At 39.9% G+C, this 25,899-nt stretch overlaps 1 protein-coding gene across 1 annotated transcript; it reads right to left on the reverse strand.

The window, feature by feature from the left end:
• Positions 1–13,182: 13,182 nt before the first annotated feature.
• Positions 13,183–25,618, reverse strand: wipf1b (WAS/WASL interacting protein family, member 1b). Its single transcript, XM_033979921.2, has 10 exons — positions 25,472–25,618; positions 20,938–21,043; positions 16,674–16,776; positions 16,338–16,467; positions 16,082–16,246; positions 15,264–15,954; positions 15,090–15,187; positions 14,743–14,946; positions 14,559–14,672; positions 13,183–14,262 (listed from the first exon to the last, which is right to left on the reverse strand). The coding sequence occupies exons 3-10, from the start codon at positions 16,731–16,733 to the stop codon at positions 14,210–14,212; spliced, it is 1,515 nt and encodes a 504-aa protein (XP_033835812.1). The 5' UTR covers positions 16,734–16,776; positions 20,938–21,043; positions 25,472–25,618; the 3' UTR covers positions 13,183–14,209.
• Positions 25,619–25,899: the final 281 nt, after the last annotated feature.

Below are 25,899 nucleotides of genomic sequence, written 5' to 3' on the forward strand. Positions count from 1 at the left end.
TTTTAGATGAATATTGTGATTTAAACTGTGCAAATTAAAACATAATGATCCACAGGTGTCATAGATTATAGATATATAGCAGACACAAGCACAATAGGTTCTACTTCGGCTATTTTTTTAAACAAACACTACCATGCACATGCCCTGCTGCTGAAACTCTCTGCCTGTGTGGCCCCGGTGAGACTTTTAACATGCATAACCTGAGCTTCAGTAAAGTTTACCCTCAGAACAGGGAGTGACTAATACCCCCGCTTTACTTAGAACAAACTGAATGCGTAGGTCAGCTGTAGCCAGGGTAATCAGACCACATCGATGGCGTAAGACTGCAGTAATGAGGCCTGTCGTGGCGAAGATTTAGGACCGAGTGCGAGTGTGGGATAGTGACAGAGCAGTCATCTGATATCGGAGCGCACAACCTCATAGTGTGAAGTCACTCAGAGGCTGCTGCTACTTATAAACCCGCACTTTGGGACGCCGTGTGAAAAGAAGCGTGCATTTGACTATGTTTAAAGCAGCCTGTTGATCACATTTGTCACTTTCTCCACTCCACTGTCAACAAGAGTATGAGTCAAGGGCTGCTCGGTGCTGTCAGACTGAAGGTGATTTTGTGAAGAGTGATTATGTAAAAGGCTCAAAGGAAGGAACACATAGTTTCTATAGTGAAACGCAGTATGGATTTCACAGTCACATTCTGGTGGTGACTTATAGAGCCAAAGCATCTCCGTTTTGCCCAAGAGAAAAGCTGAACTGGGAAAACAAAGATTGAACCACTAACCTTTTAATAAGTGGGAAATACGCTCTACCTTCGACTAAGCCTGTCACGATAATTACTCTATCAGTTTAGCATTTGATGCATGAGAAATGGATGAATAGCTTTTAGGTGTCAGTACTTATCATGGGTAAGTTTTCTTCGTTCTAGTGGAGAACTTTTTGTTATTTTTCTGTACGATCAGATTTGAGCTGTAGAAGGTTGAGTAAATAACTTCCATTATTCATTAAGTGTTTCGTTCATTTATTGCATCTCATGTTCATTAAGAAAACTATACAGATAGAGTTGTTTTTCTGAGGGAAATCCTGCTTTAAGTTGATCGTGTCAGTCACATAATGGCTTTCAAAATTATCGTTTTTAATCAGCAATATATGTACTTCAAAACTTGTTATTGTGACAGGCCTAACTTCTACTTCAAAGTAAAACTGAAATGAATTCTTACTTGGACTTTAAATGTGTATCAGTATAATTCCAACCACAGGGGGGCGCTTTAATCCCCAGCTCAGATAACCCACTGTCATTGCGACACACTTAAACTCATTACACAAGCAAGATGGTAGTACGAGTGACTGATGGTGACTGGAGTGGTTTTCTAGGTTCTTATAAACTGCAATATTTACCTTATCCCAGAAATTGCTGTGGGCGACGCTATTGTCATTTGGGTTGTATTATTTTGTATGGGGTTGCCCATCTTGGCGGTAAATAAGTTCTTCTTTTTTATATTATATTTTAGTGGCAAAACGTCTCCAAATTCTCCATTTAAATGAATGAGATTATCCCTTAACCCTTTAAGGACTGAGCGCACTATAGACCAGTATATGGCGTCAAGACTTTTATTCTTTTTATCCATAAAAATCATGTTAAAGGAAGTATCAGACACACAACTACCGCTATTTTACACTTCCATCCATATTTTTCCTTTGGTGCATTGAATAACTGACTGGGAAAATCCCCGCGGCACCTTCGTTCTGATTGGTTATCTTTGAGGGACAACGTAAGCGAATTACCGTGATGACATATTTAAAGAGCCTCATGCCTCTGCTTTGAGACGCCGTTTGAATTAACATGAGAGCACGACTGGTTGCGGAGTTACGTTAATGGAAAATCCGCAAACGCACTCTATCGGCCACCACAAAGAAAGTGCAGTTTGGAGCATTTAGAGGCAAAAGTGGGCGGGGCTGAATATGGTCAAAATATGTACCGTATTTTCTGGACTATACTTTGCTCCGGTGTATAAGTCACAGCAAAAAATGCATAATAATGAAGAAAAAAATCATATACAAGTTGCAATGGATTATAAGTCGCATTTTTGGGGGAAATTTATTTTACAAAATCCGAGACCAAGAACAGACATTTTATCTTTAAAGGCAAGTTTTAATAATAACAATAAAATAAAGAATAACAGGCTGAATATCAGTACATCACGCTAACGTAACACATTTATATTTATGCTACATGAATGTAATGCTAAGTAGGCTCGGCGGACTGACTGCTTAAGTTAACTAACATTGTATTACTGTAGAGGTGATCAGAAAACTAAATTTGGAAAAGAGCCATAAACTGTATGAATGAAAAGCGGACACAGGGTAAAATGAAAATATTAATATATTATAGATATTTCAATGTGCATATACATATATCCAGGTATGCAATAATATTCAATAGATACAACAACAATATGTGTATATGATAGGCATGTATATTAATATATATTATAGACAGGAAGAAATGCAATGGATGAAATGAAAATCAAACCAAAAGGACAACTTCAGGAGTGCCCAATATTTCTAGTCCCGTGAAACTACTGAATGTCCATTCCTTTGCAATATGTCCATGTTTTTTGAACCGTGTTTCAAAGTTCAATCCAAGAATAAATAAAGTTCGATTTCCTACCACAATGTGGTGTTTCTAGCTCGCCATCACGGGACTGAAGAGGAATATCCTTTTACCAGAAGTTGAAGAGGAAAAGAAAAAACTGACCTGCACATGGTCCAAGGAAATTAAATTCACATCATTAATTAGAGCTGTAAGCCTCCGAAATAATGACATAAATATAAATTAGCAATTATTTTGAAATGCCATAAATTTAAATGTTCAATACATTTACAAATTAAATTCCTAGATTGTTATATTAACAACACTGAGTTCAATAACAAGCCAACGTGCACCTTTAAATCAAAATTAGCTGTAACGCTTACAGTTCATCAGTAGCTTTAAAAGCTTATCAAATATTTTCAAATCAAATTCACTTAGATATCATTTGCGCAAAAAAAAAAAATCAAAATATGTACCTACATTCATTCATAATACATCACAGTAGAAAACTATCATGGCCGCCAAAAGAGTAACACAAAATTACAAAAACGGACACTAAAACAGGCCCACATAACATAAGTGAGAGTGTCCTTTAAATGGTAAACGTTTGGCCTTTAATTCGGCAGGAATAATAAATCAAATAATATCCGTATTTTATCAATAAACACGCTAATAAGTCGCGCTAATAACGCGCTAGCATTAGCCGAATTAGCTGCGGCCTCCAAGGAGTTTTGAATACTCAAACGCAAGATAGCGGTAAAGTGGCGTGTGTTTAACTGTTTAACTAAAACAACGGCAACTTAACGTGATATCGTGACTCACCGATGAGCGGAGGATTAGATGGACGGTAAGATGAGGAAGAATGAGCCACGGAAAAGTTAGGACGCCAACTCCAGACGCAAACAGCAGCAACCAGCACCACAGTGAGCAGCAAACAGACAGTGACGGGGCCCAGGTGATACTGAAGGGGCTCACCGGAACAGGAAGTAGAGATGGGGGCCGCTAAGTCACGTGGGTTACATGAAGCATAGACAGAACTGAACATGTGTCTGGTTTGTTAACGTAAGATGTTAACAGTTAATCAGATAAATAAAGCAGAAAAAAAAGCAACAAGTTTACTCTGGATCTCACTCCAAATCACTAAATCCATTGAATTCTTTATCCTCGGTGTCACTACTGAACAACTCGAGAGATTAGAGGTTAAAATATGATTATCGAAGATGTGAAATTATATATATTTTTTAATTATTTCACATATAAGTCACATCTAAATTGCAATCTATGAAATAAAGTGCGACCTATAGTCCAGAAAATACAGTAATCACATACAATTAATCATTATTATTATTAAAAATGATTGATTTGTTAATATTTCCCTGCACTTATAAGGATGTCTTTGCTTTAAGAACTAAAACTGTGATAAGTTCCGGACATTACGTGTAAATATTGGCCTTAAAACCCCCTGTAGGCCCTTAGTCATGCTCCTCTAATGCATTAATATGAGATATTGATGTACTGCACTAAAAGCAGCAGAACGATAAAGTCGTCGTTATAATTATTGCACGAGTCCATTACAGCGTGCAATGTCACAACACATTATGGCGGTCAGAGATATGATGCATTCACTTCGGCCCCGTTAAAGGTCAGAGGGGTGATGGACGATGCTCATAATGTTCTACAGGCCAATAATATTTAATACAGATGAGGGACAGTAAAATGAATATTGTTAAAATGCAGGTTCGTGTTGCGTTCTTGGGTCTAGTCAGTGACAGAAATGATCAAGTTCAACATTTGTGCATTTACTTTTTAGATATTTCATGGCAGAAAAGTGCGATCAATACGGAAAAAGTTGCAGTTGCCCCGCCCCCTTCCCCCTGTCTGGCTGTATGACATCACTGCGTTTTAGGATCTGACAACTACCAACTACTCGTGAAGGAGAGGATGACAAATATTTACTGTAAGAGGCATTAATAAGAATAGTGAGCCATTAATTAAAAGCAGATTACCTTCAATTAGGCCTGGGACAATACTGAAATTTGGTGCCACGATTATCATGGCCAAAGTAATTAACCATTATAGAGATAAGATAATTATTAAAGCCACTGACAGTTTAAAAATGTTATGGGTATGGATAATTATAATTTTAATGTTATGAATAGGTTCTAAAAGAAAAAGAAAAATCTGTCAACTGCACAAAACGCTCTGTAAGTACCATGTTTTCCGGACTATACTTTAGTATTTTGCTCTGGAGTATAAGTCGTTGACCAACACCAGGGGGGAAAAAAGCATAATAATGAAGAAAAAACATATATAAGTCGCACTGGATTATAAGTCGCATTTTTGGGGAAATTTATTTTACAAAATCCGAGCCCAAGAACAGACATTTTATAATAATAATAATAATAATAATAATAATAATAATAATAATACATACATTTTATTTATATAGCGCTTTTCAAGATACTCAAAGACACTTTACATAGAAGAAAAAATACAAATATAGATAATAATATTTTATTTTTACAGGCAAGTTAAGTAAGTAGCAATAAAATAGAGAACGATATTTTAATAATTTCACACATAAGTCGCATCTGAGTATAAGTCGCACTCCCAGACAAACTGAAAAACAGTGCGACTCATAGTTCAGAAAATACAGAAATCTGACCAGAACTGAAGAAGCGGCTTGGATGAGAAGCGAAACGTCTTCAGTCCTACAGCTTTTTGTCCAGTTGACAGATTTGATGTTTTTTCTTTTACTATGGATCATACTTGGACGACTGAGGGATTACACAGACATTATGAATAGGCTCCATATTTAAACAACTGTTGTAGTGTTGTACTTTGTTATAACTGAACACAACACTGATGTAGAAGAGATGAATATGTGTAAGTAGCAAAAGCAAAGCAAGTTTATGTGTAAGTAGCTTTTTCTGCACATTCTGGTGACATAACGGCGATTATCTTTGCTGCTTATTCTCACGATTACCCTTTTTTTTTACCACGATAAACAGGACTATATTATGGTTTACTGTCCCCTCCTTACCTTCAGTGCATGTGCCGTGCCTCAAAGCCTCTCCTCTCCCTCAGCACTGGTAAACCTTCCTCCAACGCCTGCAGGAAATAGTGTTCAGACACATTTGAGTTTGTAGTATGGAAATGAGGTCCTTTGAAGCAGCTAATACGAATGCAAACAGAAGGTAAGAGAAGGTTTTATCTGTCAAATACGTTTGCGGTGTCCGTCTATGAGATCACTCAGCGCCTCGAGCGGTGTGAGGATCTCTTTCCAGCGTGAAACCGGTTCATTTCGTTCCTCTTGTTATAAACACCGACTTCAAAGAGCGGAGGAAACGTTCACAACTAGCATTCCCTCGACTAAACTTAACAAATTGCTTCAAATTTATCAACACGGGGCTATACCGGTGAGGGACGACTAGAGGATTCAGGGAGTGGTGATGGTTTAATTACAAAAGATAAAAAGGAGACTGCAATTTAAAGGTACGAGCGCTCTGTAACTTTTCTGGTGGTGTGTCTGTCACCTGCTTTGCCTGGAATGTCCCGCAGTACAGCATTAAACGTATAACTTCTAACTTGCACGTATTCAAATAACAGGTGTTTTTGTTGTTTTTTTAAATTGACCGTACAAACTTGCATTCTTACTGAGAGCAGGGTCACCTCTCCACAAGTCTGACCTGTAAGTTGGTGGTGTCAGCTGCTTGTCTCCATGGAGATAGACAAGTTGCCATAATTTGGAACATTATTAGCGAAGTATTACCATCTCCGTAGAGACACAGTGCACGTTTAAGGACAGATAGTGTTGGCAACGCTGGCAACTTTTACATACAGTTATATACAGAATATTTTTCAGATATATGCTCCAGATTAACTGAGTGGTTTAATAGTTTAGTTTTACTGTTAGTTTTAAAATAATCTGGTGTCTCTTTGACTGGAGCTGCTCTAAACACTGACATGTTAAAGGTCAGTGAGCAAACTATTGTCTTACGATGCGCTCTCAGTGTCACAAGTTCAGAAATCTCATTGTCCCGTTTCCGCAGCATTAGGACGACGCAGCAGGAGGATTAACTGTGTGGATGTGTGGCCACTCACGCATGTGTCGCCTCTGTGTGCGTTTGTGCTGTTTTCATTAACTCAAGGTTATTTTGTGAAGACCCAGGCTCCGGTTTGAACTTAATTATTCAGATGTGCTTTTCCACTTAGTTCCAAGCCACTGGTACATGTTAATGTGAAATTAGCCCTCTTTTAGCGTGCCGATGTGAATGAGTGCGTGCATGCTGTTCCAACAGATCAGAGCAGACCAGCCCCTGCCATCATGTCCAGGCCCGGACTGTGTCTCATTATGTGAGTCAGTGGGACTTAAAGGCAAAGTGTTTTCTGATGTTATAAAGACAATTAAGGCTGATTAATGTGAATGTACTGCCAAGATTTACCCACACGGAGGGATTTACCATTTATGCAAAACAAACAACAGTCTGGTCCATATCTCTGATCTCATTCTACCTTCTATTTCTCCATGATCATTTCTCTTTTTTATAGTCACTAATTAAACTTTAAATTAAACAAAATTGCTTTGGAAATTTTGTGTTACTTTAATATACCCCAGCATTAAAGACTCTTCCAAATTAACTAAGCTTAATTAGAAAAACAATGTTCTCATTATCAGCTTCATTTGTATGTAATAAACCGAACGATGCAACACATTTGTGATCTAAATATTGAAAATGTGGAGTAAACAGTCATGTTTTTGAAAAGAGGGTTTGTTTGGCCATCGCTTCACAGATTAGTGGAGTAATCAGTTCAATTCAATCAATTCATCTTTATTCAGAACTAATGGTCCATTTTAAAACACACAAGGACAGTGACAATACAAACAGTGAATATTTATGTTTTTAAAAGAACCACATCAGTGTCTCTCCACGTCTTGGACTGAAGCGGAGTGCAGCGTGTTGTGAGAGACTTTATTATTTAATTTTGGGACTTATTCAGCTGCAAATAAAACTGTACAGCAAAGGCACAAACAGCACCCACAAAGAGCACCCTCAAAGAGCACCCTCAAAGAGCACCCTCAAAGAGCACCAGGAAAGAGCAAATTAAACTGTACAGAAAAGTTCTTAGTATAGCAAAGTATTCTCTCATGCAGTAACAAATATCTCAGTTGTACTAGTCCATCACAGCCTCCTCAAGAGCACCTGCAAAGAGCACCCACAAAGAACGCCTGCAAAGAACACCTGCAAAAAGCACCTTCAAAGAGCACCCGCAAAGAACACCTGCAAAAAGCACCTGCAAAGAGCACCCACAAAGAGCACCCACAAAGAGCAAATTAAACTGTACAGCAAAGTTCTTAGTATAGCAAAGTATTCTCTCATGCAGTAACAAATATCTCAGTCGTACTACTCCATCACAGCCTCCTCAAGAGCACCTGCAAAGAGCACCCACACAGAGCGCCCGAAAAGAGCATCCGCAATGAACACCCGCAAACAGCACTCACAAACAGTACCCGCAAAGAGAACTTGCAAAGAGCACTCACAAATAGCGCCGACAAAGAGTGCCAACAAAGAGCACCCGCAGAGAGCACCCACAAAGCCTCATTATGGGCCACCTGCAGCCGTGGCACACCGGCTCGTTGTAATGAGTCCAGAGGTGGGCAGTGCACAGTGTGATTTAACTGTAATACTGAACGCGCTCGCTGTAATGTAAATCAGCATTTCTCAGACTCTTAGTTACACAGTGAGACCTTCATCTTCAGTTTATTCCTGCCCTTCTGTCCACACGTTTTATCGTCTATTACAAAAAAAAGTGTCAGCTTTTTAGATCTTAAGCGTTCAACACAACAGCAAATGTGTTTGTTATGACACCTTCAAGAGGATAAAAACACCAAGACGTGAAAACAAAACAGTCAGGTGCAATTGCGGTAATGAATTTTGCAGTTGTGTGTGGAACAGCTGACCTTGGACTGCACAAAATACCCTGTACAGCACCATGACAACCATTTGAATATTCACAAATCAACATTACAGTGTATGGACAAACACGCCGTCACATGACCTATAGTTAGTTATTGACGAGCGCACAAACTCACCATGCCCTTGACTCACCCAAATCCAATGGGAATATGTGTTTTGCTGGTGCTGCCGATGCTCCGCTGCGTAATATGTGATGTGAAGCTGGCCCCGTGTGTGTTTCTCCCAGGCCCGGAAAACCCTGGAGCCACTGAGCATGAAAGAAAACAGAAAAAAAGAGCTCTACGATAAGATAAGATTGACCTCACGCTAGCACATGAGTGTAAAAAATGTATTACATGTTTGGTTTTTTTTAATCGAATGTGAATAAACAGTATATTTATGATGCACACACCAGAGACGGGCTCTTAGTCTGGTCGAACGGTTGTTTCATGTTGCGTCTTCACCTCCAAAGGGGCAGGGATGCACAGAGTCGTACTGTACAAACAACAAAGACCTACAATGACACAAGGGATGGAATAACAATGAGGGCTCTGCTGCAGTGGTACAAGTGGGAACGTGAACAAAGGCTGTAGCACAAAAGACATTATTCCATTTCAGGTGCCAGGGATAATCCACTCGGCTCAGAGACTATGTTCTGTGTATCGTTGGGCTAATTATTGCAGCGCAGCTCAATTACAGAGTTCTAGGGATTTGCTCTACCTTCAGATATAGGCCTATGGAAAAGCTCCATACCCAAGGACGAGCGCGGATGAACTGGGACTCGGAAAGGGGAGGGGCTTTACATTCAGAGAGTTTTATATTCATCCTGCTGCGTATAATTCAGTGATGATAAATTCACATTCACTATAAAGTAATTAGAATGTGAATATGATGATAAAATATGACAATACTGCATGCTATTTTGGTGACATTTTGATGGTTCAGCAAAGGTTATTTTGTGATCTATGTTATAATGTTGTTTCCTCATCACAAACAGACCTAGAGTTGTGTTTTGTTTTTGTTTTTTTGTTTCATTCACGCATGTTTAACATACAAATCCAACATATTTAGGCCGAGTTCTTCTCTCAAACTGAAAACACTCCACTGTGTTTTTAAACTCCACACACCTTCACTAGAATCATTTGGATAATTTCTGCTGGAATTTCAAATCTCTGCTAAACTAAAGGTAAAAAAAAGTAGCTGTTAACTTGACATCACAAGGTGGAACGGAGCATTTTGAGCTTTGGAGATGTACAAACTAATACTAAAGTGTTACTCAAACGTGCGTGAATGAAACAAAACACAACTCCAGGTCTGTTTTAGATTCTATCACTGCTAAAATCTCACAAGAGTCAGTTTTGCGTATAATAGGGCCTTTAATTAAACACTTTTTCCCATCTATTCCTCCGATTTGTCAGACTCCATCATGTTCTCAGAGAGTGACAGATGGATGTCACCAAACACAGTGAAGAGTGAAATTTCAGAAGAAGCAAATTGCTGTAGTTACTTTGAAAAGCATCATAAAGACATAAAGACCAGCCCTGACATGTAACTTTAAAATAAAGTCCATACATATAAATAATCTGCCTTGCTTCAGGGTTACCACAAATAACTAGGCTATTGCAACAGTAATTTGCATAATTAATTGCTTTGCACATTGGCCCGGTGCACTGGCTTGTAGCCTCTTATGGCTGGATGCACGTGTTATGATTAAGTTGGTTACATGTACAAATTTAATCACAGCGTTAAGGCAAGAAACTGGAGGTGAAGAAGAAAACAAATCTTACATTTAGAGGAATCAATGAAACTTTTCTGTAGCGCAGGATTGAAAAGTGAGGTGTGCTACTTGAGCTGATAGTAAAAGAGAAAAAAAATCCACATGATGACATCTCAAGGTGGAACAGCGATTAAAGATCACTCAAACATGCTCGAATGACTCCAGAAACAACTTTGAGAGGGTAACGGGCAAATAAATAACTATAACATGGTTCAAATCTCTGGCTCAGTCCTGGTTTTGTCCTGATTTAGTCCTGGTGTAGTCCTGGTTTAGTCCTTTGTGATGTCATGAAGTGGTAGTTTTCAAGTTAACAGCTCCTTTTACCTTTAGTTCAGTAAAAATTGGCAATTCCAGGAGCTGAAATTATCCAAATGATTCTAGTGAAGGTGTGTGGAGTTTAAAAACACTGTGCAGCACTTCCTGTATTACCACAAGATGACATCACAAGGTGGAACAGAGTGTTTTGAGATTCCGTCAACTGGACAAAAGGTTTTTGAGTGAAGACGTTTGGCAGATTCTTCAGTTTCGGTCAGATTACTGGTGGACGCTGCCTTATATCCACGGTTTGATGTGCAATTACAAAGGTTAAGGCATTATTATTATCATTATTATTAATCATTTTTATGCTCTTATGTAAAAAAACGGAAAAATTGTCTTTGAAGTTACAGTGCCACATATAAATCTATGGATGAATGTTGATTAAATTAAGTAATAAAACATATTTAGATGCAGATTGGACAAACAAAACACTTAAATTGGTTTTGTCTGTAGTAGTTAAAAGCCAACAGAGGTCACAGAAAATATAGTCTCTGTGCAAATCCCAAACGAGGATCATTACACCACTTCTGTTCTCTGTCCATTGTCAATCACACACGGCACAAAGCTCTCTCCGCTCAGAGCCTTTCTGAATAACCTCCTCCCTCTCTCAATGCTTTTTTCATACAGCTGTCAATTGTCATCTGTCATCCTTTGTCAGCGTGCCTCCGACTCCAGCGCGTAAAAGTGTCTGGAAAGCGACCCCCCCAAAAAAATGTGACAAATATATTTGAAATCTGAGGAGACATTTTATCTCGGGCGAACATCATTAAAAGTTTACATCCATCAAAGTGACAGATATTTAGCTGATTTATGAAGCAAGGCAGTTTATGAAGATCAGAAAGAGGGATGCAATCAAAATGCAATAAGGAAGCATGCGTTGATTGCTCACTGGGGATTTAAGCAATTTACTCTGTGTACAAATAATAAAAATACTAGGATATAGGATACTTTGCAACATAGAGAACCTGGTACAACATATCTTTTTCACTTATTTGTGGAGTAGAAACTGGCATAGAAAATCTAAATCTTATAAAGTAAACAGATTAGCTTCTCTCAAGGCGTCCAGGAAAGAGGTTGTGAGTTGGATCATCTAGACCACCTCCTTGTGGATTTATGCTCAGTTTTGCAACACATGTTCTGCAAATCAGCTCCACCACAACACAACTTACCGACTGTAACTGTTCAGGCAGCGGTTCAGTGGTGAGAGCACCCATCACCCAAAGGCCAAAGGTTTAATTCCCACTTTAAGTCCCAAGTTATGCTGTTGTGTCCTTAGGCGTTTTACCTACCTTGTCTAAAATGAATCTGGTGGGAGAGCGTGGATGATGTGATGCTGCTCAGAGAGTCGTTTCTATCAGTCCACCCCAGGGCAGCTGTGGCAAGTCTGTAAAGCATAGTAAAAGTGCAGGACATTATGGATAGAATTACTAAAATAAGCACAAACTACCCCTCATTTTGAATTAAAGTCGCATAAGCTCACTTCTCCCAAGAACTCAAGACAGCAGAGTGAAATGTGCATCAGCTCATTCTGTTTGGTTCACCAGAGGACTCTGCTCATAGACATGCCCTCGGCCTCTTGGAAAAACAGGTGAAAGTGACTTTGCCAGTGCAGGTAGGAGACTGCTGAGCACAGCCAAAACACAGACAACAACAAGCCCATCTCCCATAAGATCAGGGCTTGGCATATTCAAGGGAACAAGGAAAAGCACGTGGGAGAGGGCTCATCATGTACATTTGCATAAAAATAAATACAATAAATGTAGAGAGTAGGCTACCAGTGTGATGTTAATATAGAGTTACAAGCAGACATTAAAACCATGTAAGTCTCTCTCTATATATATTTTTAATTAACTTATTCACTTACATTGTTCATGAGTCATTTTCAAAGCAAACTCAGCAGTGTCATTTTCACCTGCAGCTTGGAGGGCCCTGAACGTGACCCCAGCAAAGAACTTTATCTCCATCTAGTGGCAGCTTAGACAACAACAGTAATCAACTTCATGATGCTCTGAGTCTCACAATCCAATGTCATTTCTTCATTTTTAGGCAGAAAAGCATTTCAAACATTTCGCTGCAACACAAAAGTGACTCTGTTCCTGTTGGGCAATACCAGGTTTTGTTAAAAAATTAGTTTCTCCAAATGTATACAAGTGAATTTGGCATTTGCTTTTTAACAAACCTGATAAGACGGAAGAAATAATCATTGTCAGTGGTTGTCAAAGTGGGATCCAGTTCTCTGTATATTCTTTAGTCTACAGAATCTCTCAAATGAATCTTATATTCCTTGAAATTTACTACTATAAATCAGTATTAAAGCTACAGTCTTTATTATTTCATTATGCAACTCTCAAACATTGTATTTTTTTTATTTTTTTTTGTACAAAAGGTAAACAATTACTCTTTTCTTATTCTTTCCAAATTTGTCAAACATTAGCGGTTATAGTTCTAGTGATAAATAATCCATAACTGTTTAAATTGTAGTGTTGGAACAGGTATATTAACAGTCAGCTCTCTAATGTGGGACCAAAAAAAAATCAGGAGTTCCATATTATTAAATACTTGTATTTATTGGAATATTGTTTCACTTTCTGGACATGATTGTCTTTGAGAGAACAGTACATTAGGTAAAATTTAAAGCAGTGCTGCATGGGTAAAGCAACAAATATAATACTGCATGTTCCTGAAACATAACTTAAAATATAAAGTCCTTCATATATCATTCGAGTACATCCACAGGTCCTTCAAGGCAGCACTTACAAATAAGACTTTTCAACTGTAAACAAACATGATCAGAAACTTCATCAGTCAAAAAGTACCATTGTATTCAAAGAAATATACATTACATTTTCTCATTAGGCACATGGGGCTTTGGCAGATCACGCACCCGTTTCTCTGATATTTTGTTGGACTAACAATGTTGCATAAACAATGTGCAATGTATTTTATTGCTCATCCCCTGCTGGTGTTATTGGGCATAACACATTTAAACCAACTAAACATGTGCCATAGAAAACCACAAACTTAAGGCACAAAAAGTCAGACCAGTTTCATTTCTTGGACTAAAAACACACCTGAAATTACAATCTTCAAACAAGGCAAAACTAGGGGAGCAGAGACACAAAATATAGGTCACCTTTGTTTTTGTCATCCTGGTTAGCACTTCAGAACAGTACCTGTGTAATAGTTTGCATTTTTAAGTGGGAAAGAGTATGCAGCATTCTTGTAGGTACATTTCTGGATTGCACAATCTATTTTAGGCAAAAGAGCAATACAAATGTCTTGGAAGAAATAGTCCAGCATTTCAAAGCTGTGGCAATGTCTTTGAGAGAACAAAAATGCACGTTTATCAATGCCGAACACCTTGAGGATAAAGACAGTGTTACAGGAAGTAGAATGGCTTTGGATGTTTATGTGCTACTATTTGCTGCAGCTGAGGCACTTTGAGTAAAGTTAACCCTTATTTGGGCAACAGTCAGGTCCAAGATTGGCCACAGATATGGACCCATGAACAAGAAGCAAAACTGAAAGAGATAAAAAAGAAGGGAGTAGGGAGAAGACGACATCTGGCTTTTTTCACCTCGGTATAGGAGGAAGAGGGGGCGCCCCTCGCTCTTTCTTACCAGACCCTGCAATGAAAAGGAAATAGTTGAAACATAATCACTGAATACATATTTTATAATTAATATGCAAATAGATCAAAGTTCCTAGTTTTGTCTGTGTATGTCTAAATTATTTATACATATATGCATATATGCGTGTATTTATGCATGCGTGTATGTATGCATGTATGTATGTTTGTATGTATGTATGTATGTATGCATGTATGTATGCATGTATGTATGTTTGTATGTATGTATGTATGTATGCATGTATGTATGTATGTATGCATGCATGTTTGTATACATGTATGCTTGTGACTGACCCCTGACTTCGTTCTTGGCAAGTTTGCTTGGATAAGTCTTCTGAAAGGGCACATAAGGCTCAGGGGGAGGAAGGTCTGACACTGGGTGGAAAGTGAAACGACACTCCCATTCATCTGTAAAAGAGTAGAATTATTACATGATACTTCTATGAGTTCCACACTAATAATAAAATAAAAGACTCACCCTGCATCTGGTTGTGATGAGAGTTTTGAAATCCGTTGCCCATTGGAGGAGGTGGTAAAGGGGCCCCTGACCCGGGCCTGTCTGGAGGAAGAGGCGGTCGACCACCAGTTCGAGGAGGCTCTGGCCCGGAACGTCCCACTGGAGGAGGGCCTGCTGATGGTCTTATACTGCCCCGGCTGGATGGAGGAGGGGGAGGAAGAGGCCCTTTGAAAAAAAAAAAAAAGGTTCATTTATTTTCATTATAGGTTTAAATTTGGTACATGATCTACAATATCTAAACATAAAGACATGTTTTTTTCATAAAAAGAAAACATTTGTTAATCTCACATCAAAAACATGGCAGTTACCTGAGCGTACTGAGGACTGGTTCCGTCCCAGAGATGGTGGCCTCTCATTGGGAGGTGGTGGTAGGGGTCCCGATCGGTGTGGCGGAGTAGAGGAATGACTGAGGAGAACAAAAAACTGTTACCTTAAGCGGTATTTCAGTGTTATGTTGCACTAATGATGATAATAGGACTTACCTGTTGAGAGAGATGTTCCTCTGGGGCAGTCGTGGAGTGCTGTGGTCATCTCCAACAGGTGGGGTGGGAGGGAGAGGTGGGGGTCCCGGCCGACCCGGGGGTAGTGGTGGTGCTCCACCTCCAGCTGGAGCCCGGGATGATGGTGATGAGGAAACTGGAGAGGGTTTGGAGTTGACAGAAGGAGGAGGAGGAGGAGGAACGTCACGGGGCATAGTAGGACGACTCACAGGCCCTGGTGGCGGAGGGGGTCTCTCATCAGGAAGCGGGGGCCTCCCGCCTGGAGGTACCGGTGGACGGGTCCCATTTGAGATTGGAGGAGGAGGGGCTGAATGGCCTGTCCTTGATCCCATTGGTGGAGGTGGAAGAGGTCCATGTCTGCCTGGAGGTGGAGCAGGTCCAGAGGAGGGAGTGGGTCTGGGGCCTGCAGGAAGTGAAGGAGGAGGAGGGCCTGGGCGAGAAGAAAGACTCTGGTTGGGTCTGGGGGTGTTTGGGACTGGAGGAGGCCCACCAGGACTGTCCTGTCTGGAGAAATTAGGCCGGCCTTTGGGAAGCTCGAGGGCATTGTTTCTCAAACCAGAAGGAGCTCCGGGAAATTTGGGGGGACCACTAGACCCTCCCCCTGTCCCAAAAGAGGCAGGACCAGAGGGCCGTCCACCTGGTGGTAGAATGGGTGCTCTACTGGGGACCGAATCTACCAAACAAAAAAGCAAATATTTACAATGATTACAAAACCATTACCATTAGAATTAAAGTTATATCCCATTGACTCTGAAGGTCACATCCACACGGGGCTGACAGTATCACAGTGATGGATTTACCAGTGGTGTCTCTGTTTGCTGAAGACCTCAGCTTTGGCATCCCGCCTGCAAAGAGGCCTCCAAGTCCGGCAGGACCACCTCCACCAAACCCCCCTCCACCACCCCCACCGCCACCACCACCACCCCCACCTCCCCCGGGTCCTCCACCTCCGCCTCCTTTAGGTTCTGAAAATAACACAGCAAACAACATTAATATTGTCTTTATATTAACTTTAGTTATATACTAATATTTATATATATACAACTGCAGACTTACTGTCAAGTGAAGGAGCACTGCGGTCATTGGTGACAGCTTTTTTTAATCTGGCGCCTTTACAAATGTCTGATAAGAGAGCATTTCTTCCTTGTTGTTCAGAACGGTTTAGGTTGGGCTTCTCTGTGTTGGCCTAAATCACAAGAAAAAGTAACACATTATGTCAATAAATACAGAATAAATGTGTAGAAAATTTGATCTGTCCAATTTGAAAAATATTGTATAATACATTTACAAAAAGTTTTTAAGCTCCTCAGTTGAAGTTACACTGGCATGGCATAAATGAAAAGCATGTTAGTATCACCACAAATATCTCGCAATACGAATAAAAATACTGACCACAGCCAGTGTGGGAGGGGGTGGTGGCCCAGGAGGAGGTGGAGGAGGAGGGCCGGGCATCTTGTTTTCACCACGTTACTTTACTGGGACAGGACCTTGCACCCTGAAAGGCATAATGCACAAAGTCAGTATGGAATAGGACAATTAACCACAAAAGTGCAAAAATATCACTTTGGACCCCTGTTTATTTGACTTTTTTATACTTGATAATTCTAAATCCTCAGAACAGCAACTTCAGTATTTCGATGTATCTCACATCTCAAATCAATTTTACTTTTAGCATGCAACTGTAAATGTACCATCGACATACTGTGAGAATAACATTTCCCTCTAGTTTTACAAGGCTTTAAAAAGGATTTTATGGGTAATGAATAAAATCATAAGGGAATACACAAGAGATCAACCAATATGTTTTATTTTTCATGGCCGATGCCGATATCGATTGTTTAGAATTCAGATCTGTCAATATTTTTGGGCCGATTTTGATTTTTTTTCACCAAATGATGTAATTTAAATTTACTACAAATTGCCTCCAAGCTGTTTTTTAACCACAAACCTATAACAGAGCTGTGTGGTCATCTCTTTGTGTTGAAGTGTTAATATAAAGCTTTATTTGTGTTTTTTTTAGGAAGCAGATCGACCAGAACAAAATATCGGTTTGTACTGGAGATTTAACGCCGATAGCCAATACGTTAAAAAGTCCAAATATCGGCCCAAGCTGGAGGAAAGTTGAAATACCAACAGTTAAAAGGTACAACATAAAATAAACAAGCTCTGTGTTTTCATTGTTTCCATTAAATGTTCTTTAAATAGTACATTCTTATATTATTATTATCATTATATTAAGAAATAAAACACAGATTTTATCAAAAAGTCAGTATAGCTCGAGTTCATCTCATGTACGAGGAAGTGTTTTGAAACATGAATGCTTGCACATCAAAATCCCCGTTCATATTGGAGAGAGCTCTTACTTCATTTTAAACATTCATAAGCAACCTCTAGGGGCCTCTAACTTCCTGTGCACCACTGACAAACAGGAAGTCACCATGCAGCTCCAGTGCCACAGTCATCCGGCTGGAGACATGATACCTCCATCCGAGCTCATTGTTTTTTATGAGGGGGCGCACACATGAAGCATCGTCGGACCGGTCGCCTCAGACCCTCAGTACGACTTCTGTTTTGCTCACTCCCTCAGCCTCTGCGGTTATTGTTTTCACACCTTACACTTCCTCCTCTTTAACCCTCTTTTTACAATAACATGTCGGCAACAAAATGTCACTCTCAACAAATCTGTTACAATAAAATAATAAATAAAATAGCTCTAAATGACACAGATAAAGGGTTGTAGTTTAATTAGAATAAGTCAACCAGGAGAACTATGACTGAATGTGAATATTGTGCAAAAATGCAAACATAAAAGGTGCTGGTAACTGTACATTTCAACAAATAATGAAGTTGAAGCTGTTAAAAAGCTTCTGCTGCTTATCATAACACCAAGCATTGTTTGTTAGTGTCAGTTCATATGTAAATGCAAAAGTTAAAGGATTTCCTGTGTAAGAATGACACTGTATGAAGTGACAAAAGCAGTTTGTATCTTCTAAAAAGTGTGTATAAAAGTGTGTAGTGGCAGAAAACTATTGGATATTTGTGTTTTTTTAATAGCTGTTGTAGAAGAAAGTAGTAAGGATTAAGCCACGACAAAGAAAATCAGGAATCATAATGTATTTTAGCATTTGCATTACTGTATTTTATGTAATTTACGTTTGTTTCAGTCTTTGCGTGCACTTCTGCTTGTTGTAACTTTACAGTAGACTCGTTAACCTAACAGTGAACACTTGGAACAATATTATAAAGTTGTATTTATTTGTTTCCGCCCGTATCTCACACAGAATTCATGAGTGTGGGTCTTTTTGAAGGAACACAGACGACCTTAACTACATGTGCCAAAATAGGCCCACACGTGTTTCAGTTTAAATGTGCCCATAAAACAGCTTTCATCCCTCCACTCAACCTTCTGTGCTACACAACCTCATTAGAGCAGCACGTACAACGCATTCCCAGAGCACACCGACTGCACAGAGAGGCAAACCCAGATCAGATCTATGACACTGCTAGAATTCTGTAAGAAATATTGCAGGGCTGGGCAATATGGTGATACAAAACTACAAAAAGTGATCTCATTTGTGGCACGGAGGCTCAAACACAGAGTGAGTCACAGGTGGGTGGATCAACTGCAGTGATGTGTGAACTTTCAGAAGACTTTAAAGATACTGCGTTTACATGAACTGTGACAAAATTGAAATTTGACTGTAAAAAAAATTGTGCTTTTAATTTTCTGGCACACCACACACCCTTAAAATATCACACTTCAGAAATAACACTTCTGTGAAAAACTATACACACTGCAGTTTACTGAAGTCCATGAATAATATGCAATGTGTTATAATATGAATTTTCCTGTTATGGATGCTATTTGGAGGGCGTTTGAGCAATTGTTTTGTACTTTTACATTTGTCTAATAGGTAAATTTGCACTAATACATTTACAGACACATTTTTCACAGTTCTGCGTTGTATTGACAAAAAATAAATAAAAAAATAGCAAGATATTCATTCATGTAAAATGTAAACAGTCACATTTTTATATACAGTGGTCCCTCGCTTATCGCGGGGGTTATGTTCTAAAAAATAACCCACAATAGGTGAAATCCACGAAGTATCAGCTTTATTTTTTACAATTATTCTATATGTTTTTCTCTGTAAAACCCCTCACCACACACTTTATACACTTTTCTCACACAGGCGTTAACATTTTCTAACATGTCTCTCTCGTTTAAACTCTCTCAAAGTTCAAACCTTCGTAGGCGTCTTTGAACGTTTCATCGACATTGTGGGTTTTGTCGGGGAGGAAACAAATCGCAAATATACAGCACTTCAGAGTCACACTGCGATCAAACTTTTATGTTAATTTGTCTGAACACATTCTGTACTGTACAGGAGACACGGCACAGAGGAGACTGATGGACAATGGTCTACAGTCCAACAGCCAATCAGGACGCAGAACACAATGGTCTACAGTCCAACAGCCAATCAGGACAAAGAACACAATGGTCTACAGTCCAACAGCCAATCAGGACGCAGAACACAATGGTCTACAGTCCAACAGCCAATCAGGACGCAGAACACAATGGTCTACAGTCCAACAGCCAATCAGGACGCAGAACACAATGCACGTTCAAATGCTGTAAAAAAGCACACGAAACAGCGAGACCACGAAAGGTGAATCGTGATATAGCGAGGGACAACTGTAGCGCCTTTCCACCTTCAAGGCACTTACTCAAGCATTTTACATCAAGGAACCACTCACTCAATGTACGCAGACACTAGCGGTCAGATGGGTGAAGTGTCTTGCCCAAGGACACAACAGCAGTATTCATTTGTGGGAGCCGGAATTGCTCCGCCAACCTGTGGGTCAGTGGATCACTAGGCCAGTGATGTTTATATCGAGAGCCAGATTCGAACTGTCAGTTTCACCTCATGGAGTAAAGTTAAATTTGTCATTATTGCTGAACTGTGCTGAGTGGCTAAGCTAACATCCTGTGGCCTCGCACTTGAACGATACACACACACGTAAACTGCAGCTCTAGACCTGATAGCACATGTGGTCTGACTTCATTTCTCTCAAACTCTCACTCAGCAGGTTAATTTTACCATTCTGCCCTTCTTTAAATAAACAATCTTGAAATGCTCGATGATGGACAAATATCGTAGAGCGGAAGAACGAGTAAGGTTATTTCCCCATGTGTATTTCCTGCCATTTTAAGCTGACCCCAAAAAGTGTACAGTTGGTTCAAAAAAGTAACCATGTTAGGTAAGTATTTTTGTACTGATATTAGATATTTTTACACTTGCTTCGTATATGAATGTGATTTCAGTCATTGTGATTGTGAATTACAAGTGTGAGCAGGTGTCGTCCCTGCTTTTTTCAACCCTTTACCCAACCCAACTTCCTGAAGACAGTTTTACAATACTTAAGTACTCATGATGGAATAACTATCACTATGCATGACTTGGATTCCCCTAGGCTCACCAGTGTACACACGTTTGCAGTATATAAATGTATGCACGTTTAAACACATTGCACTTTGCAGTTCCTCAATATTTCAATTTTGAGGTGAAATAAGGTGTCAGCCAAACTAGAGTAGCATAACAATGAACAGTTTTACAGTGACAGTTGTGTGAAGTTGTGTGGAGCATGTACTTACTCAATCTGCGCCCATAGAAGGATGAGCAGGATGTTGAGTAGGCAGTAGAAGAAGCACCTCAATCCTCATAAAAAGGCAGTAGCTGAAGAGCAGCCACATACATAAACTGGAACACAAAAGCAGAAGACCATCAGTCTCTGAGTGTATAAAAAAAACACTTCTGCTATTCTTTTCAATGCCTTCTACTGAACATCACGTATTCAAGTCCCTATTGAGCTCACATACAAGCTTTATATGCAGCACACGGCACTTCCTTTTTTCAGTTCCTCAACAGTAGACTGGGCGGGCCCGGAGAGAGGCACCCGAACGGCCCAGAGCTGAACACATTAGATCTGCAGAAAGGTGAACCACTGGCACACTGCCTTGTAGGTTAAACTTTTAGATGGAAGAGAGTTTCAGGGGAAAGAACACTGCCTTGTAACAACTATAAGTTAGCATTTTAATATGGAATTTTAGAGAACAAAACCAGTGGCTACTTTGTTACTTTACCTGACCCTTAATTATGTTAGTTGTGATGAGAGTAAATACTGCTGGTACCAGAGTACTAGTCATGGTTGAGAAACAATGACAGCAGCATAACTCTGCTCAGCCAATATGGTCAAAGAAGAATCATCACAGTGTAAGGCTTTTTCACTTTAGTAAAGGTACAGGGTATAGGCCCACTTTATTAATCCAGGGAGGGGAATTCATTCTCTCCATCTCCAGATTTTTATCTAAGCTTTATAAGGACTACCCTAGAGGATTTGACCCATTTTGCATGTTTTGGGTTGATGGGGGAAACCAGAGTGCCCGAAGTAAAACCACGCAGACATGAGGAGAACATGCAAACTCTGTACAAAGAGTTTGCATGCTTTCCTCTTGCTGTGAAGCACGAGACCTCATTACTCAGCCACCGTGCCACCTTGTGGCCAAAGTAAGTTACAAATAAACGTGCCTTGCCTTGTCATTTGTCATGCATTATATTATGTTTTTGTACAATAAAAAGTTTAAATGCGTTTCATTTTCACACAGCTTCATCCGGTGTCTAACTGAAAGCGAATTGTTTCCAGGACTCTGCTCAGGACACAACCTCAGCCAGAACAGAGAGGGTTAGCATAGCGTCTTAGCGGCCACTTCCTGCTCTCTCCATGTCACACTTCCTGCCTCTTGACACAGTCAGCACTCAGCTCTCTGGCCCTTTTTCTCACTCTTCATTTCTCTCTCCTCCTGTCCTCCCTCTCCCTCTCTCTCGCTTCGCTCCGCTCCCTCTCCTCCTGTCCTCACTCTCCCCCTCTTTCCTCCTGTCCTCCCTCTCTCCTTCTATCCTCCCTCTCTTCCCCTCTGTCCCCCTCTCTCCCTCTCTCCCCCTCTCCTCCCTCTCTCCCTCTCCTCTTCTCCAGCTGTTTCTCTTTACCAGGACTGGTCTCCAGCAAGGGGAAAATTTGTCTGTGCAGCTTCTCCAGTTATGCAGAAAATAGGACAGTCCTTCTTAAATAGCCAGGAAAAGATGCATTCTCTCACGATATTACAGACAAATGGAAACTGGTTTCTGTGTAAACTCCGCACACCCGACTGGGCGACAGGTGCGTAGGAGGTAAAGCACTTGTCTAAAAACTAAAGAAAAACTCCGGCACACTGTCTCACTCTTAATGCAATTTTATTCCATACAACGTTTCGGTCGCTCTGACCTTCTCCAGGTATCTACCTGAAGAAGGTCAGAGCGACCAGAAGAGTAAGAGTGAGACAGTGTGCCGGAGTTTTTCTTTAGTTTTTCTTTAGTTTTTAGACAAATGGAAACTCAAATATAAAAAAAAAAAAAAAGTAAAAACAACTATTTTACCATAATTTCATTCCATGGAAAATCTGTTACCAGTACAAGAATGACTAAGAATTAAACTCACGTCAGCTTATGCTCAGATTATTGTGGGTGAGAAAGTAACCACAGGCATTTAGCCTATTTAACAATATCAGAGTCCACGAGCTGATGTGGGACAGCAACACAATACACTGTCACAATTAGACTGGGTTTGGTTTGGTTGTTGACATAATTAGACCATTTGCACAATAACTAATTTTTGCAGGAACAAAAAAATATTGTGTGGCTGCTCAAGAATCGGATGGGTATTTATTTATAATATTTATAATATTTATAATAATAATAATAATAATAATAATAATAATAATAATAATAATAATAATATTTTATTTTTTACAAATAAACTATCCTTCCACATGTGCACTTAGGCCTGTCATGATAAGTACTATATCAACTATATGACAGAATGGACATTAATTATCATTTTTTGGAGTCAATATTTACTGTGTATTAGCAGCAGCACTTTTTTTTTTTTTTTTTTTTACATTAGTTGAAATATTGGTTTAAAAAAAGTGTTATCAGGACGACAGGCCTAGGTGCAGCGTAACAATGGTGGGAATGAATGAGACCCTCCTGCAGGTCCTGAGCCTGGAGCAGTGCAGAGCTCATTCCTTGGTGGAGGGCTTTAGGGCTCATTCTATATCGTGCCAATACTTAAACAAAACCACAGCCCAGTGGGGCAAGTAGCAACATCACTTCATTTGACCACATCACTACCAACCCAGCTCAACAGAGACACTTTAAACAGTTTTAAACAGAAAGGCCAGTCACTGTACTCTCACAGTTATGAATAATGTTCTTTTTAGACATAGTTGTCTCAAAACCTGTCTCAGCTGTGGAGCTCAAACAGAACTGGTTATGGTCAGATGTTTTATCCATTAGTGAATGAATTTGTACTGGCTTCTGTGAATCAAGCACCTGACATTGTGGGTGCTTTGTCCGAGCCACATAAAAAACTTCAGTATAAAAAATGTAAATAATTAAAAGATCATTCCGTCATCCTACAGATCTCACATGAGCATTAGCGTCAGGCCCATCAGGCTATTCATTTCATCATGCATCATCCATCATCAGCTCTATGAGTCACAAGATATCACTAGAATTGTGAAATGTATAGTATGACACCAAAATATCTGGTTACTAATTATACATAATGCTGATCTAAACAGTAGCCTATGAAAATACATTCTGTTAGAACAAACATAAGGCTGTTACTACTGATCTGAGTAAAAACTGAGCTTTTAAAATGCTTCTAATGATACTTTATCCACCATTTCCTTTTGAGCAAGGTCATGTAGGGAAACATGAGGACAAGGCCAACCCTTTATGCCCTCCAACAGATTCCACTCTGCAAAACAGTCACAAAATAGACTTGGAGGATTTTTGTGAAAAACATCACAATGTGCACTGCTGATTTTGCAGCTACACAAATGGACACATTATGCTACACAGTGTGTCACATGAGCTTTCACAATCCATCGCAGAACAGGAAGTCGCTATACATACTTTAAAAGGACCAAGACTTGTGACAAAATTTATGAAGACAGAGACAGGTTTTCTTCTTTAAGATGAGTTGCTCCTCTGAGGCATAAGGAATGTCAAGAACTCAACGCTACAATGAACTAAAACTAGTTTAGTGACAGTGTAGTTATTAGAAGAATGCATCCAGAGCCATCATGTGTCTTACTTTTGTGCCTCTTCCCTCAAAAAACAACATTTAAAAAAAAAATCTGAACAAACTGTAGCAATCCTGTTTAAACCAACCCAAGAAAAACACTTGACAAGAATCAAAATTAAAATACATCAACATAGTGCCATTACATGCCTGCAGTTTTACCCTATAAATGTGTAGGACGCTACATTATAACAACTACACAAAATAGGCAACACAACTCAAGGGACAGAAGCAAAGCCTTTTCTTGTGTAACTGAACTGTCAAACTAATATAAGATGAAAGCCTAAAGTGGATATTCTGTAGCTTACATGCACTGGGCCTAGACATTTCCAATTAAAGCCAAAATCAGGTTTTGATTAATTGAAAAAATAAAAGAAAGCCTCAACCACATGAAAAGATGTCAGGTTTACATTAAAGATAACTGTGTGTGCAGTGACCACAGCCTGTAAACTGTGTCTGTGGAGTCTATGACACTCATCACACAAATGGCATTCTGTCAAACAGGTTGTGAAAAGATAAGTGCACCAGTTCCTGAGCAGTTTTGGTGCATGTTGTCCAGATGTGCGGGCTTTAGAGGAACATGTTCTCAGAATTGTTTATACGTGTCCTCATGAGAAGTCCTTGACTATGAAGTAACGTTCCCAATGACTTCCTGCAGAAATACATAGACTGGTACACAAAACAACACATAAAGAAAGTGTGCTAGTGTTTTAGTTATTTGATACAACATTCACGTTCATTTGTGGCTTAAAGAAAGAACAACTCCTGGCACTTGTCCAGAGTAAAGCCTCGGCTCCGCGCACTGCGGCGCATTTGCAACCAAATAAAGATCTCCTTTGACAAGCCCCTGCCAGGCCATTACCGCTACAACAAACATCCACTGTGAGATTGACAACTTCATCCCAGATGTTAATGCTTCCTGCTCTTCCCTTCATAAAGGCCGTGTGGCGCAAACAAGAAGATGAAAAACAGCTTCAAATGCGTGAAAAGTGCGCACGCCTTACCCCGCTTCACACGAGCCTCTTGGTGATGATTATTAATCATGAATCGATCGTCAGGATACAGTGGTTAGCGTGGAGGACTTCTGTGCAGCCAATCGTAAAGTCTCTGCAGAGTCAGAGCAGTGGCAGGAGGCGGGCCGCTAAACGGACTCACCCCGAGCGCAGCGTCACATCCCGGGGGCCGAGCCAAGAGTCAAGAGCCGAGAGCCGAGAGCCGGGCTGAGACCCGAGCTGAGAGTCGAGCCCAGAGCCGAGCCAAGAGCCGGGCCCAGAGCCGAGTCAAGAGCTGAGAGCCGAGCCCAGAGCCGGGCCAAGTGCGCGCAATAAAGCTCACTTTAGGACAAAATACGTTCTGTAAATAGAAATAAACCTAACGGATGATAAGTTGTCTTTTCGGGTTTAAAAGTAACATGACATTGGTAAAATGACTT

The sequence above is a fragment of the Periophthalmus magnuspinnatus genome, chromosome 15 (assembly GCF_009829125.3).
Source record: "Periophthalmus magnuspinnatus isolate fPerMag1 chromosome 15, fPerMag1.2.pri, whole genome shotgun sequence".
NCBI lineage: Eukaryota > Metazoa > Chordata > Actinopteri > Gobiiformes > Gobiidae > Periophthalmus > Periophthalmus magnuspinnatus.